Source organism: Ranitomeya variabilis, chromosome 1, assembly GCF_051348905.1.
Source record: "Ranitomeya variabilis isolate aRanVar5 chromosome 1, aRanVar5.hap1, whole genome shotgun sequence".
NCBI lineage: Eukaryota > Metazoa > Chordata > Amphibia > Anura > Dendrobatidae > Ranitomeya > Ranitomeya variabilis.
In genome coordinates, this window is record NC_135232.1 from 832,966,078 (window position 1) to 832,982,634 (window position 16,557).

Consider the following 16,557-nt stretch of genomic DNA (forward strand, 5'->3'; position numbering starts at 1 on the left):
TTTCTACCTATTGTGTCCCTCCTATTTCCTTATAGATTGTAAGCTTGCGAGCAAGACCCTCAGTCCGTCTTTAAACTGTTGAATGATGTGCTAATTTGTATTTATTCTCCATACGTGCTTAATTGTAAAGTGCTGTATAATATGTTTTTTGTTATATCATCATCCATCATCCGTCCTACTCCTTTTGGTAAAAAACAAACAAAAAACCCACAACTTTTTCTGGCATAAAGCTTAATCGGTCTGTCTACAAGTTGTTCAAAATGTCTACTCTTGGTACTCTGTGACAATTTTATCAGCATTGTGCAAGTATACTGCAAGAATCTAAAATGTTGCGAAGTTTACAACAATGACCATTTTTAGGACTTTGGTTATGTAAAAAATTGTGTGATACATGTGGATTTGTGTTTTTCATATGTAGAACAGCCATAACAATTCTTGATGCATCGGTTATAGTTGCAGCGCAATATTAAGAACATCCTGAAAACTGTGATCTGTTAGAAGATATTGTGATCCGGAGCTTTCATACCACTACGCAGAAACATGCTTATAATTATAGTTTTACCTTTTTAGCATCTTCTGTGATGATTTCTTTGGCTGCCCGATATCTGGGCCAAAGAGACCTGAGGTTCTGTACCTACTGTACTTGCCAAGTAGGTCATGTAAAGTAATAAAATCCTTGCCAAGCTGAGTGCCATCAATGTACAGACCAGACTTCTTTTTAAAGCTGTTGGGTTCTGATCATAGATTAAAGGAAAGAACAAACAATACAGTATGAGTAAAGGAGTTCTCCAGGACTAGATTACTGATGGCCCATCTACAGACAGACCATCACTATCCAAATAGTTGGAGTCTGATTCTCAGCATCCCCATGATTCACCAGGCTATGCTCCCTACCTTTATTAGTGAGTGTCTGTTACTATTGCATTAGGCAGGTTAATCACAGAGCTGCAATATCAGGCACAGCCACCACAAAAGGTACACTGTCTATGAGGCACAGTTCCACAAACAATGTGGGGATTCTACATCGCCCTTCATCAGCTGATCAATGAAGCTAGTTTATGAACAAAGGAAAAGTCCATTGAAACTTGAATTTTTATGTGAATTAACACTGCTACTTCGGACATTTTGCAGAGAATGATATCAACCGAAATAAGTCAGGACTGTTGCATTTTAAAAAATAAAGAAAATCCTGAGATAAAAAGCTTGAAATTAGAGAAAGCCTTCTCTCTCACTTAAATCAGAACCCACACTTAGGATATGTTCACACCTTGCATTTTTGCTGCTTTTTTATGCAAATTTTAAGCTGCATTTTACAGTACCAGGAAAGTTTATGAGATTTCAGAAAGCTTATGTACATACCTTGGTTTTATTTTCCTGACCAATTTGGAAAACTGCAGCAGGTCACTGCTTTCTGTGTTTTTTTCATCCATAGAAAATAATGGGTAAGTGCTAAAACGCAGCAAAAAAACTCAGGTATCAGTTTTTTCTCCGTTTTTGGTGCAAAAACCTAAGGAAGTGAAATCAGCTTGTTTTTAGGCTACTAAACCTTATCAAAGTGCATAAGAAACAACAAAAATGCAGCACAACCTAATTTTTGTAAGCAGCTTCCTTACTGCCAAGAGAGCAAGTTTTGCCTGTGGAAAAAAAATGCAGCAAAAATGCAACAAGTGAACTTAGCCTTAGGCTATGTGCACACATTGAGTATTTGGTCAGTATTTTACATCAGTATCTGTAAGCCAAAACCAGGAGTGGAACGATCAGAGCAAAAGTATAATAGAAACATTTGCACCCCTTCTGTATTTATCACCCTCTCCTGGTTTTGTCTTACAAATACTGGGGTAAAAAACTCACCAAATACTCATTGTGTGCATTTGGCCTTAGGGTGCATTCAGACGTCCGTATAAATCGGTCTGATATCAGACGCAATGCACGGATTGGTCATGGGTTTCCTGACCAGAGCAAGACAACTGCATAGAAATATATGAAATGGTCTTGCTCACATCAGGAAGCCGGCAGCCAGTCCGTGCATTGGGGTTCAACCTCGAACTGATTTGGATAGACGCCTGAGAGTGCCCTTAAACTGAAAAATTATTGTGAAAGAGAATTCCCAGAAACAATTGTTCACGATAATCATGCATTCATCATACAATGAAATCACCAAAACGCGTGTGAAATGATCTTTTATGCTTCACTAAAGATTATCGTTCTCAGCAGCGCATCATCCACGTAAACATGGCTTATGCTGCCGAGAACATACAGGTCCTTCTCAAAAAATTAGCATATAGTGTTAAATTTCATTATTTACCATAATGTAATGATTACAATTAAACTTTCATATATTATAGATTCATTATCCACCAACTGAAATTTGTCAGGTCTTTTATTGTTTTAATACTGATGATTTTGGCATACAACTCCTGATGATAACCCAAAAAACCAGTCTCAATAAATTAGCATATTTCACCCGTCCAATCAAATAAAAGTGTTTTTTAATAACAAACAAAAAAACCATCAAATAATAATGTTCAGTTATGCACTCAATACTTGGTCGGGAATCCTTTGGCAGAAATGACTGCTTCAATGCGGCGTGGCATGGAGGCAATCAGCCTGTGACACTGCTGAGATGTTATGGAGGCCCAGGATGCTTCAATAGCGGCCTTAAGCTCATCCAGAGTGTTGGGTCTTGCGTCTCTCAACTTTCTCTTCACAATATCCCACAGATTCTCTATGGGGTTCAGGTCAGGAGAGTTGGCAGGCCAATTGAGCACAGTAATACCATGGTCAGTAAACCATTTACCAGTGGTTTTGGCACTGTGAGCAGGTGCCAGGTCGTGCTGAAAAATGAAATCTTCATCTCCATAAAGCATTTCAGCCGATGGAAGCATGAAGTGCTCCAAAATCTCCTGATAGCTAGCTGCATTGACCCTGCCCTTGATGAAACACAGTGGACCAACACCAGCAGCTGACATGGCACCCCACACCATCACTGACTGTGGGTACTTGACACTGGACTTCAGGCATTTTGGCATTTCCTTCTCCCCAGTCTTCCTCCAGACTCTGGCACCTTGATTTCCGAATGACATGCAAAATTTGCTTTCATCAGAAAAAAGTACTTGGGACCACTTAGCAACAGTCCAGTGCTGCTTCTCTGTAGCCCAGGTCAGGCGCTTCTGCCGCTGTTTATGGTTCAAAAGTGGCTTTAGCTGGGGAATGCGGCACCTGTAGCCCATTTCCTGCACACGCCTGTGCACGGTGGCTCTGGATGTTTCCACACCAGACTCAGTCCACTGCTTCCTCAGGTTCCCCAAGGTCTGGAATCGGTCCTTCTCCACAATCTTCCTCAGGGTCCGGTCACCTCTTCTCGTTGTACAGCGTTTTCTGCCACATTGTTTCCTTCCAACAGACTTACCATTGAGGTGCCTTGATACAGCACTCTGGGAACAGCCTATTTGTTGAGAAATTTCTTTCTGGGTCTTACCCTCTTGCTTGAGGGTGTCAATGATGGCCTTCTTGACATCTGTCAGGTCGCTAGTCTTACCCATGATGGGGGTTTTGAGTAATGAACCAGGCAGGGAGTTTTTAAAAGCCTCAGGTATCTTTTGCATGTGTTTAGAGTTAATTAGTTGATTCAGAAGATTAGGGTAATAGGTCGTTTAGAGAACCTTTTCTTGATATGCTAATTTATTGAGACAGGTTTTTTGGGTTATCAGGAGTTGTATGCCAAAATCATCAGTATTAAAACAATAAAAGACCTGACAAATTTCAGTTGGTGGATAATGAATCTATAATATATGAAAGTTTAATTGTAATCATTACATTATGGTAAATAATGAAATTTAACACTATATGCTAATTTTTTGAGAAGCACTGACAGATTTATCACAGATGGTTCTGTGCACATTGGGAGTGTGGTCTTTTTTTAAACATAAAATTAAACAAGTTGGTGATCTGTGGTCGTTTAGATCTCTCGTTTGCTAGGTGTAAGTTTGAACTTGGCCTCAACACTCTTCCATGATTTTCTTTATGACTTGTTATTCAAATAATTATTGCAGCTTACCATTGCCCAATTCCCAGGACAGATCATATTTCTTGGAGTCACAGTAGTCAATTAATAACTTGGCATTTGAGCTGTTCCAGTGATGATTTTTATTCTTCCTCAGTAAAGCGTTTAGCCCAAATATGAGATGAAGACCTGAGCAATTAGCAAATCTGTATAGCAGGTCAACCGTCTGCTCTGGAAAGATAGTAAGGTAACATTCAATATTAACACACCTTATCTGGCCCAAAAGGTATGTGGTATCAGTCCTAATAATTAATTTGAGATGTTTCAGCCACAACCATTGCATAAAAGCAAGTAAACAGCCATACAACTTCTATAAGGAGGTATGGGACACAGTGAAGACCTTAATTCCACTAAATATGGTGGAAATATGTTCTGGAAGATCTCTCCTGGTCAAATCTCATTGCTATTATTGGGACATGGAAAGGTCTAGAAGGCCAACCAACCAAGGCTACCGAGAGCTGAAAAGTGTAACACAAAATTCAGTTATTCTGTTACATCAGTCACTATTTGTCATCTGCCTTTGGAAGTGACATTAGCACTGGTGATGAGCAAACAAGCTTGGATAACATCTTATGCCCGGGTGGTTATCCGAGTATCTGGGGTGTGCTCAAATATTATGTTCAAGTCCCTGCCCAGCGTCTGCATGATTTGCAGTTGTTACACCGACAAGACGAGGGATTGCCTGTTCGTTAGGCAGCCTCAACACATGTGGGGATTCCCGAACATATGTAAATCATGTAGATGCAGGGACCCGAACATAATATACAAGCTCACCCAAGATACCCGGATAACACCCGAGCATGCTCAGATAAAGACGTTACCCGAGCACGTTCGCTCATCACTAATTAGCACAAAAAACTGTGTGCCAGGAACTTCATGAAATAGATTTCTTTGATCAAACTCCTGAATTCAAGCCTAAGATTACCATGCGTAATGCCACGTGTGACCTGGAGTGATGTAAAGCTTGCAGCCATAAGACTCAAAGTTAGTGATAAATCAGGTTTTATTATCAGACAGCCTGATCATAAATCAGCAGATGCTCTACAAATACGACCTGCTTAAATGTGTATTACCAATTGTAACGTTTGATGAAGGCAGAAGAATGGTACATAATGGTTTTGCAGTATTTGGGCCAGACACCTAATTTTTATTAAAGAGCATAGCATTTTTTTGCTCCCAACTTTTTATTAACAGCTTGGGTTGGCCCTTTCCTGACCCTACAGGACTGTCTAGTGCAAATTGTAAGCAATATGATGATCATCACTCATGTTAACCCCTTTTATTTTTTTCTGCTTCCTTCTTCCCAGAGCCATAACTTTTTTATTTTTTTGTCTACAGACATATGAGGGCTTGTTTTCTTGTAGGACGATTTGTGCTTTTGAATGACACCATTTATTTTACCACATAGTGTACTGGAAATCTGACATTGTTATTTGGGAATTGTTTTTATGATCTACATTTTGTGGCAAAAATGACCTTGCAATATGATTCTCCCTCGTCAGTACAATTATGGTAATACCAATCATGAAAAAAAAATAAATAAATTACAGAAAAAAAAAGGCTGGGGATCATGTAGCTATTTTCCAAGACCCGTAAAGTATTTATTTTTCAGTCAATGGAATTGTGTGAGGGTATAATTTTTGCAGGGCGACAAAATGTTTTTATTCATACCATTTTGGGATATATGTGATGTTTTAATCATTTGTAACAGCATTTTTTGAGGATTTGAAGCATCCAAAAAAGAAGTAATTTTGGCAATTTTTTTTTTTAATTTACGGCGTTTACTGATTAAGTTATTTTTATATTTTGATAGATCAAACTTTTATTTTCTTAATATGTTTATTTTTAATGGGGTGAAGAGGTTATTACAACTGATGTTTTGCTATTTTCTTCATTTATTTGAAACATTTTTTTTTTAACTTTCACAGTATTTCAAGCTGCAATACAGCAAATTCACGGTCTCCTTTGAAGCCCGGCCACATAGCAACCCATAGGAGACCCGCGATCCTGCAATGGGTGCGCTGATGGGCACTTAGAATGACACAGCCCTATGTTAGTGCATGTTAAAGGGAGTCTGTCACCCCTTTTTTTTCAATTTGAGATAAAAATATAGTTTTTGCTAAGTAATCTGAAAACAGCATGAGGTTGGGGTTATAACAGATTTCAGTGATTTGTCACATGTCAGGGTGTGTGCTATTGATTACTTACAAAGAAGGATGTATCACTAGGACATTATCATTGCTGTGACTAGTTAGCCCGCAGGCACTCATCCGACTAGTGATGGGCAGTCCGGCTCTTTTTGGTGTTACGGCTCCACTCACCAAAAAGAGCCAGCTCTTTTGGATCCTAAATGGATCCCTATTAAATATGTGTTCACTATAGGTGAATGCATATTTAAGGTGACGTCAGCCCACCAGTGGTCGAAACCATGCCCTTGGGCAGCCAGCCAATTAACTTGATGAATGGGCGGGGTTTGATTCAGGTTGGCGGGGTTACATCTGCTTGGGAAGTATACACCCAATGAGAGCCATTAAGATAATTTAGTGGCTCTCACTGGGGTGCCGGCTCCAATCGTTCACAGCAGGTTGCTGGCTCTTTGTCTCGGATCGATCACGAATGACCAATCACTACATCCGACCACGCACTATTCTGTGATAAGCAGCTCACTGTCAATAACCTATGTACATACAGAGCCTGATGTGGGCGGGAGCAGCTTTCTGAACTCTGCTGCATTACTAAATCTAAAAACTCTGATTGTGTCAGAACAGCTGCACCCAGTAATCTAAGTGATACATCATTGGATTCAGGGTCTCTTTGCCTACATCAGGATGCTCTCAGATGAGATAGCAAAAACCTGCTGACAGATTCCCTTTAACTAGGCATATTTCCATGCCAGCAAAACATCTTTTTTTATTACATCCCCTATAGAATCACTCTCCGTGCTATTCCCGTCTCTTATGCATTTCATATTTAAGTGTATATGCCCTCTACCTAGCTGAGATGATCCGTAACCTTGAAAATAAAAAATTCTACTGTATTAATCCCATGGAAATTTTAAAAAGCTTTAAAAGAAACAGAAAGCAATATACCAGAAAGCAATATACCAGTGCTCATGAATCCTTGAAAAACAATTTAAAAAAATACAAAAAAAAAAGGTTATCATATTTTGTGAGGTTTCTTGTGTGTTTTGCTTTCTGTTTTCTAGATTTTTACTCCAGGTTTATTGGAGAATACCGTAGTACCATTTGACAATATGGTTTTTGAGCTTGGCATATTTTGCAAAATTAATTTTCTCCTTTATGTTTAAGTGAGCCCAGTTCAATTTTCATCAATGATAATGGAGTAATTCTTGGAATACACCAAAATCGCAGGTTTGATCTTCCTGCAGGCCAAGTTCTTCTGTTTCTGAAGTGCATTTTGTGGTCAGTTTATGGCCTTAATCTTTAATATAATATTTTAAGATAATTCATATTTTTCAAAACCTAGTTTGGACAGATTAAAATGTAGTGATATTAAACAATAATGTCATCATATAGAGTCATAAAATATTATGTAATCACAAAAAATTTATTATTTTTCTACCCAAAAAATACATTGCAATTCTTATCTACTAAATTTAGATTAAAATCAGCACCGTGCACCTTACTTGTGATTGTGGCATTTTTGTAGGTCTCAGAAAAAGCCTCCTTAAGAATGGATTGTTCCTGAGCAGGCCACCGAGACCACAGCTTCAGCTGCACTGAAGAGGAGACTTTGCTTCCAGAACACACATCTATTGGAAAAGAGAATGTATTCATTACGTACAATTACAGATGCTGTCCAGTGAAAACAAGCCATCACCTATCCACAGCACTAGATAGGTGATCGTTTGTAAATCAGTGGGTATCCCGCTGCTGGGACTCGCATGGATCGATAAGTCAGAGAATTTGTTTCCCCAATGGGGAACTTTTATCTCCATACAAAATGGTTGGACGCCCCAACAGCAGCTCCATTCATTTTCCATGGGTCTGCTGGAGTGTAGCTCTCAGAAACTCCATAGGGAATGAAAGGAGCAGTGGATGAGCATGCTTAGTGCAGCTTCATTCTAGCGGGTATAGAAGTTCCCCGTTCTGCCTATCAGTGCGGGTACCAGCAGGCAGGCCATACCTGATAAACCTATGGATAAGTGATTTAAAAAAAATTAACTAGTATGAGTCAAAAGCTAGCTTTCTACATTCGTTTTAATATGTTGTCCACTTATGAATAAAAAATTATATCCAAGTCAGTGCCTTTATGAATGCTTGCCTTTTCTGTATTTTCCTTGGTGTTTGGTTCATGTTTAGCTCAGCTCCATTAAAGCACAACTGTTTTTTACGGTTTTTGGGGAGGTCTTTTTTTTCAGTGATCACAGCAGTTTTTGACGCAACAAAAATATAGAGTGTCAAAAGCTCACTAAAAACTCATTGTGGGCACACAGCCTTACAATTTAATAATCTATACTTAAAAATGTAATCAATTTCTTAATATTAAAACAAAAAGTGACCAGGAAGCATCATAATAATGCTTGCTGAACTAGAAAGCAGTGGTGTGACTTGAAGCTCATGGGTCCCATTGCAAAATTTCCATCAGGACCCCCACAACTCCTGGCCTTTAGGAGTATTGGTATTCACATATGGGTCTATGGTATATTTGGTCCCCACTAGGCTCAAAGGCCGAGGTTGCGACTGCCACCCCTGTACTTATTATAGTTACACCCCTGATAGTAAGATCAACTACACATATTTAATCTGCCAGCATTGGTCAATGAAATGCAGGTAGCCAGAAGTGTAAGCTCCTGTTCCCCAGCATAAAATCTTCAACAGGGCCCCTAGCTATCATTTAGAATACTTGTGGCACAGGTGCCTTTGGTCTGGGCTGCTACCTCTGGACATACCAGAAGTTATACATCTGCAGGTTTCAAAATAATGCAAAAAATATGCTACTACATCACTATTTTTATCAACCAATTATTAGTACTTAAAATGTAGTATTCAGAGTTAGTAACTAATTACAATTGACACTTTACAGGCATGCATTTTGTTTTTTAAACTCGTTTTATTTAAGATTATACAACATAATAAGGTTACATCATAGAACAAAAGAGCAAGCGGCATTTTTCATTGCTCATTAATTTTGTCTGGCAAAGTTAACCTTACCCTTAACATTCCATTGGTCTAATATACTGTATTAATCAAAAGCATAAGATACCCATGTCAGGCACCAAATATCACAAATTTTATCATGAGAGAATACTCCTTATCGCTTGGGGACTAATGTGAGTCATAGGGAAGTAAGACCAAGGCTTCCTCATCAAATTTTTAAAGACAGTGTCTTTTTATATACCACCATCTCATAGGGATCTGCAGTATTTAGCACATTGACTCAGTTTGAAATTCTGTGGGGGTCTTCTATCCATCCATTTATCTCATGATGAACAATGTTTCCTTGAGAAGAGTGTGAGGGTAGGGAGGCCAGGTCTCCTCATCAAGGATTCATTATAAACACATCTTAGGATAAAGTGGTACAGGAGATTGTATGATCTCAATGAGGATAGCTATGACCTCTTTCCAAAAGTCTGCAATAGAAGGGCAATACCACATCAGGTATATAAAATCTGCTGCCTCTTCCCCACACATGGCAATCAAGCCAAAGCTCTGACCTTCCAGTGAGGTTTCGTATAGCTTTAGGCATCCCTGCTGTGAGGTAACCTTGAGCCGATATCCATTCCTCCACCTCAGGCACCCTCGATCTCAGCTTCTGCATATCATGTTGGAATAGGCCCAAATCAATTTTTACTTGTTCCAGTTTCCCAGTCAGGGTGGCAATACTAGATGCAATAGTGGATAGGAGTTTATCGGATACCTGTTTCAGAGTCGCATCCACCTCCTGCGTCTGTTCCTCTGGGGGTGCCTGTTTGTGTTTCCTGGAGTCTGATGGAGGGTCTGGAGGGGCCTGCTGGTGTATCCTTCTTGTGGAGTATGTCGGGCAAATTCTTTCATTAGAATTTTGAGTTGTGTTTAGGAGAAGTAATGTAAAAATCTAGTCCCCAGCAAGATAGTGTATCACAGGAACTTAGGAATGATGACACACTCAGAAGTTACCAAGACAGAATCGTCAATTACGACGTAGCCACACCTTTTGTAACGAGTTAGTTTATTAAAAAAAAATATGGAGAAAAAGTACTCCAAATGAGTGAGCTCAAGTTTTGCAGTATTAAATCATACAGTTTATGGATAGATGGTCAGAGTAAGGGGGAGAGGTGATGACAAACAGTATATGCCCACCTCAATACTGTGTAGTTAATTGGAGCCCTTTAATTGTTCAGATTCATCAATAGCCAGGTGCTAGATAAAAGCACGATTAATTACAGGATTGATTCAAGTCCCAGGCAGATGCTTGTGCTTTACAGAGAGCTGTGAGTACAGGATTGCATGTAGGTAGTCAACCCAAAGATGAGCTATCCCAGCACCTGCAAGGTCACCAATTCTCCCTCAGTCAAAGAGTTTTCTGTCCTTATCTTATTTCCTGAGAGGCAAAAGTGACATTGCTAGCACAGGGCAGCCCAGTACCAATTTCCAACTGCACCACATCCTGGCGCTTAGCACTTGTGGGGCGCAAAGGGAACACTTACTGTCTAAACATACTATGAAGATTAATATGATTGATTTGGGGCTGAAAAAGTTGAAAATAATGTTTTGGGAGCTGAAAAGTGGGACACTTTCACTGTATAATGCAATAATACTGTTTGGAACACACTATGGAAGTATCTGTTTGGCATTTTTCAGAGGAGGGGGCATTATCTGTCCACCATTCCCTCCTGCTACAGATTCTCTCATCTCTTGGCATCACAGACTTGGCCCTATCCTGGATCTCATCATATCTAACAGACAGAACATTGTGCCTCCCTCTCCCACACCACCTCCTCACCTCGCCCCCTGTCTGTCGGTGTTCCCCAAGGCTCAGTTCTAGGACACCTACTCTTCTCCATCTACATCTTTGGCCAGCTCATAGAATCCCACGGTTTGCAGTATCATCTCTACGCCGATTAAACTCAGATCTACCTATCTGGACCTGACCTGACCTCCTTACTGACCAAAATCCCACAAGGTCTGTCTGCTATTCAAGCCTTCTTTTCTGCCCGCTTTCTAAAACTGAACATGGACAAAACAGAATTCATCATCTTTCCCCCATCTCACTACCTCTCCACCAAACCTATACATCAATGTCAATGGCTGCTCACTTTCCCCAGTCACACACGCTCGTTGCCTCGGGGTGATCCTCAACTCTGCCCTCTCTTTCAAACCACATATCCAAGCCCATGCCTCCTCCTGCAGTGTCAAACTCAAAAGTATTTCTCGGATCCGTGCATTCCTTGACCATGAAACCACAAAAATTCTAGCGCACGCTCTTATCTCCCACCTCGACTACTGCAACCTCCTACTCTCTGGCCTCCCCTCTAGCACTCTGGCACCACTCCAATCCATCCTACACTCTGCTGCCCAACTAATCCACCTGCCTCCCCACTATTCTCCAGCCTCTCCTCTCTGCCAAGCCCTTCACTGGCTTCCTATTGTCCAGAGGCTCCAGTTCAAAACCCTAACTATGACATACAAAGCCATCTACAACCTGTCTCCTCCATACATCTGTGACCTCGTCTCCTGGTACTTATCCACACGCAACCTTCGAACCTCCCAAGATCTCCTTCTCTTCTCCCCTCTTATCTCTTCTTCCCACAACCGCATACAAGACTTCTCCCATGCTTCCCCCATACTCTGGAACGCTCTACCCCAACTCATCAGACTCTCACCTACCAGGGAAACCTTCAAAAAGAACCTGAAGACCCACCTCTTCCAACAAGCCTACAACCTGCAGTGATCCTCAGTCTACTGACCCGCTGCACGGCCAGCTCTACCCTCTCCTAATGTATCCCCACCCATCCCCTGAAGACTGTGAGCCCTCGCGTGCAGGAACCTCTCTCCTTCGGTACTTGTGTGTGCCTCGTTTTGCTCATGTTTATTGTACTTGTCTATATTTGCCCCTTTCACATGTAAAGCACCATGGAATAAATGGCGCTATAAAAATGTATAATAATAATTATCTGGCTTTTGTTTCGTAGGGCCTATATCTTTGTTGCACCAATTGTTATAGGAAAAAAGGGATGTTTTTATTTGTTTGTTTTTTTTAAGTCTCATTTATCTTTTCCCTATTGGAAAAAATGTAACAGAGAAAGCTATGAAAACAAAAAATAAAAACAAACCTCTAAAAAAATTTGGAAACTAAATGAAAAATTAAAATAAAAAAAATACCATATTTCATAGTGGTGCTTAAAAACATACATTCATTGTCACCTCGCTTTCTATTTTGGAGGTTCCAGGTAATATTTTCTTCTATTGAAGCATTTTGTGTTGGATCAAAGTAAAGGAAGTCTGATTTTGTTCCTCCAAATCTTAAAAAGGCAGGAGAAAGCCCTCTTGTTAAAGTGATAAGTTTTTGGGACCTAAAAGACATAATTTAGAATTATACAGTCAGAAAGGTTTCTTGATAAGTGCATAACAAAGTAGTGACAGGTGTTACAGTATTTAAGATGGAATCTGGGAGTAGCTTAGATATTCAGATATTGGCAGGAATGGTGTACTGGGGCCTTCTGCAGGCAGCCTGCAGTTTTTCTTCCTCCCCGCAGACAGCCTCTTTCTGTTACTACTCCGTCCTTACCTCTCACCTGTCTCTATGCTGCACTTTCAGCCCTCTCATTTCAGTTCATTTCTCCTTTGAGAGTCAAAGTTCATTAATTTGTTTGCCGCTGGCTCCACTCTCCAAATACAGGTTCACTCACACTGGCGTATATCTCGGTTGAGTGCAAGCCGATATATATAAAAAAAAAGTATTGCACTAGGACTCATGTTATTCAATTATAGATCTACATATTTATTCTCAACTGTATTTAGTATGGGAAAAAAAAAAAAAATCATACCATGGTGCGATTTCACTCCAAAGTCGGCACAGTGCGAGAAAAAATATGGTTACATAACAATTCTGTAGCACAGAAAACTGTAACTAGTCCTGTAAATGATTATTAGCGGCGAAGTAAAAAAAAAACAAAACTGATTGCATACGGACAGCACACGAATGACAAGGGAGAAAAATATCGTACCACTCTCTTGGATGAGGATGGGACTGATTTTTTATACGTTTGTGAGCCCTAAAGAGCATTTTAATTTTTTATGTTGTTCATTATATAAGATAAATATTAGATTTTTTTAAAGCTTAGACTTTTACTGATCTAATGATACACATTATGTAAATTTTTTCATTAAAAAACAGGAATGGGGAGGTAATTTTCATTTATATTTTTCCGTGTTTTCAGATTTTAAAAATACTGAAATTATTCTTTTCACTATTTTAGTTCTATATGGGAATTTTAAATTTAAAATAAATTTGGTTATTTAAGAATGGAGTCTCTCATTAGGCCAGTCTCACACGTCCAGATAATTCCGGTACCGGAAAAATCGGTACCAGAGTTATCAGTGTCCGTGTGCTCACGTGCGGCAGCCGTGCGGCAGCCGTGTGCCCACTTATCACAATACCTGAAAGGTTTCCAGAAGCCAGCTAATTAAATAAGAATCCTGAAGTCTCGTGCACACCTTGCTTATTCGTGACTTGCAGATTTAAATCTGCAGCAAGTAAGTTCTTTAGCGTTTTTGCTGCAGATTTCACCCATACTAATGAGGGGGAAAAAATGCACCAAAAATAACAGGGAAAAGAACTTTGCAAAAATGTATTTTTTCCACTGCATTTTCCCTGCCAACAGATAATGAAATGGTGCGGAAATTTTTGCACCAAACACTTAACGAATATATATGTGTGTCTCAATGACTATATATATATATATATATATATATATATATATATATATATATATATATATATATATATATATATATATATATATATATATATATATACACACACATATACATATATACACTGTATTTATATTCAATTCAGTGCGAGATAGCACAAAAGCCGGTAGTTCAATTGCCGGCTTTTTCTTTCTCCTTCCCAAACCCGACATGATATGTGACATGGTTTACATACAGTAAACCATCTCATATCCCTTTTTTTTTTTTGCATATCCCACACTACTAATGTTAGTAGTGTGTATGTGCCAAATTTGGGCGCTCTAGCTGGTAAAATAAAGGGTTAAATCGCGGAAAAAATTGGCGTGGGCTCCCGTGTAGGGGACAGGGACCTGGTGAGCTGTGCAGGCGGGTGGAACCATTGTTGCCGGGAGTTGGGGTTCCGGGGGACGGATTTGAGGGGCGCATGGGAAGCAAGGCTCATGTGACAGGAGGCAGAGTGACGCAGGGAGAGAGGAGGATAAAAGGAAAAGCGCGCCAAAGCAGGGGCAGAGAAGCGCGGGAGAACTCTGAGGAGAGGGAACTGCAGCGCAGTTGTCGTGTGTGGGCAGGCCACAGTGAGGCTTGCTGGAAGCAGGGGGAAAGCGTGCAGCAGACGCTGCGGACAATTAACAGAGCCCCCAGAAAGCGGTGCATCCGTCGGCAGCGACCCTCAAAGCAGGGGGGTAGTGCTGACCAGCTCAGGGACAGTATTACCGCGCTCCCTGAGAGCACCTTGCCAGAGAGTGCTACAGACTCGCATGGTTTCGTCCCAGCTGTGACTGATACTAATTATTCTCCTAATCCTCCTCAAAAAGACTCTTCTCTGGACTGGGAGGCTGTTACCTCGGATCAACGTCCGCCTGCAGGAGGGAACGCAGCACTGCGAAAGACATTCTGGACTCGACTCTACGCCTGGGCCCGTCGCCAGAAGACACCTCCTTCCTCCGCCATCAGGACTACGGCGTTGTCGGAGCCTCACCGTCAGGACTACATCGCTGAACCAGCACCGATAAGTGATTGTTGTTGACTTTATCTTAGTAGGGAGTCACTAGTGAGGCGCTGCCGCGTTCTACGGGTATAGTTCAGGGCGGCCATATAGTAATTAGGATTTACTGCGATATTGTGTTCTTGTATATAAGTTCCCTGCGTGGAAAACGTTTGTCATCTTTTTGGTTGGAAGTTAAAAAGAAAGTTAAAAACGCTATTTGCTTTCTGGCTCCTATTTGTCCCTGCATCCTTCTTTACCTGCGGTCCCTACATTTGGCGTAGTCGGCAGGATGCAGGATCCAAAGAAGGAGCCAGAAGATACGGAGGATGGGGCTGGGCCTAGAGCTTCTCTCTCATTGGGGGCCATGTTAAACAATTTGCCCAAGTTTAATGGGAGCAACATGTTGTTGTGGAGCTGGACTGAAAGGATGCGGGGGCTGTTGAGAATGCATCCTATGACCCCGGCCCTGGAAGCAGAGGTGGCCATTATGGCATTAGACGGAGAGGCCCGGGATTCAGTGATGTTGAGACCCCCCACAGAGCGGAATACTTTTGCCCGGGTGTTAAATGTGTTAGAGGGGACGCACGGGGATCCCACCGACGTGGGAGAGCTGAGGGCCCGGTTGTTTAGTCGGCGACAAAAAGAGGGCGAGACTGTCACTCAGTACATGAATGCTCTGCAAGAGCTACACATTGCAATCGTGCGGAAAGATGGTATGGGGATGGGACATGTTGACGTGACCTTGCGCGACCAGCTGGTGACGGGACTGCGAGATGAGCTGACCAAACAGGCTCTACGTGAGCGAGTGCGGGTCGACCCGCGTCTGACTTTCTCCGACATAGGCAATGAGGCCCGCACCCGGGAGCAAGAGAGGGGGGTGACGGTCCCGACTGGAGAGACTCGGGTTATACAGACCGCTGCCGCAGGAGGGAGTGAGCCGTTGTGGGTTCAGGAGATGCGGCAGGAGCTCAAACAAATCAGAGACGAGCTGAATGAAGTAAAGAAAAATGCGCGGAGTCCAAGGGAGTCATCCCGGGGTCAAGGGTCTGGGAGTCCAGCTCGTGGCGCTCGACCAGGATATTATCCGGTCCCCGGTGTTTGCTATGGTTGCGGAGAGGCCGGACATTTCGCACGGGAGTGCCCCCGGAGAGGGAGGGCCTCGTCACGGCGGGCGTTAAACTAGAGGACTCCGAGCTAAGGGGACGACGCTCGGAGTCAGAATCCCCGCGGATGGGTGGTGAAAGTCCCGAAAATTTGGTTGCCAGCTGCCCTCTGGTTTGGGCAGAGTTTGAAGGGCGGGCTGTACGTTGTCTGGTGGACACCGGATCTCAAGTCACGACTATGCCCGAGGCCTATTTTAGAAAACACTTCCCTGTGTCAGTCAGACCCCAATGGGGCCCCGTAATCCGGTTGCAGGCCGCCAATCAGCTGCCCATCCCAGTGGAAGGGATCACCTGGATGCAAATATCTTTATGTGGGAAAGACCTGGGCCGCCGGGGGGTTGTGTTGACGCGGGGGGATCCCAGCCCACAACATATCGTGACTTTGGGGATGAATGTATTGAAGGACTTTGGCAGTTTGCTGTTAGG

At 41.8% G+C, this 16,557-nt stretch overlaps 1 protein-coding gene across 4 annotated transcripts in view; it reads right to left on the bottom strand.

Annotated features, from left to right (window-relative positions):
* The window catches only part of HPSE (heparanase), a 60,228-nt gene that overhangs the window by 34,112 nt on the left and 9,559 nt on the right, over window positions 1-16,557 (bottom strand). For 2 of the 4 annotated variants that reach the window (XM_077275766.1, XM_077275768.1), the window contains exons 2-5: window positions 12,418-12,578; window positions 7,710-7,835; window positions 4,058-4,234; window positions 563-734 (exon numbers count right to left, since the gene is read on the bottom strand). In XM_077275766.1, coding sequence (XP_077131881.1) covers window positions 563-734; window positions 4,058-4,234; window positions 7,710-7,835; window positions 12,418-12,578 — 636 coding nt within the window. The remainder of the gene's footprint in view (window positions 1-562; window positions 735-4,057; window positions 4,235-7,709; window positions 7,836-12,417; window positions 12,579-16,557) is intronic. The other 2 variants (XM_077275767.1, XM_077275769.1) reach the window with 2 other exon arrangements.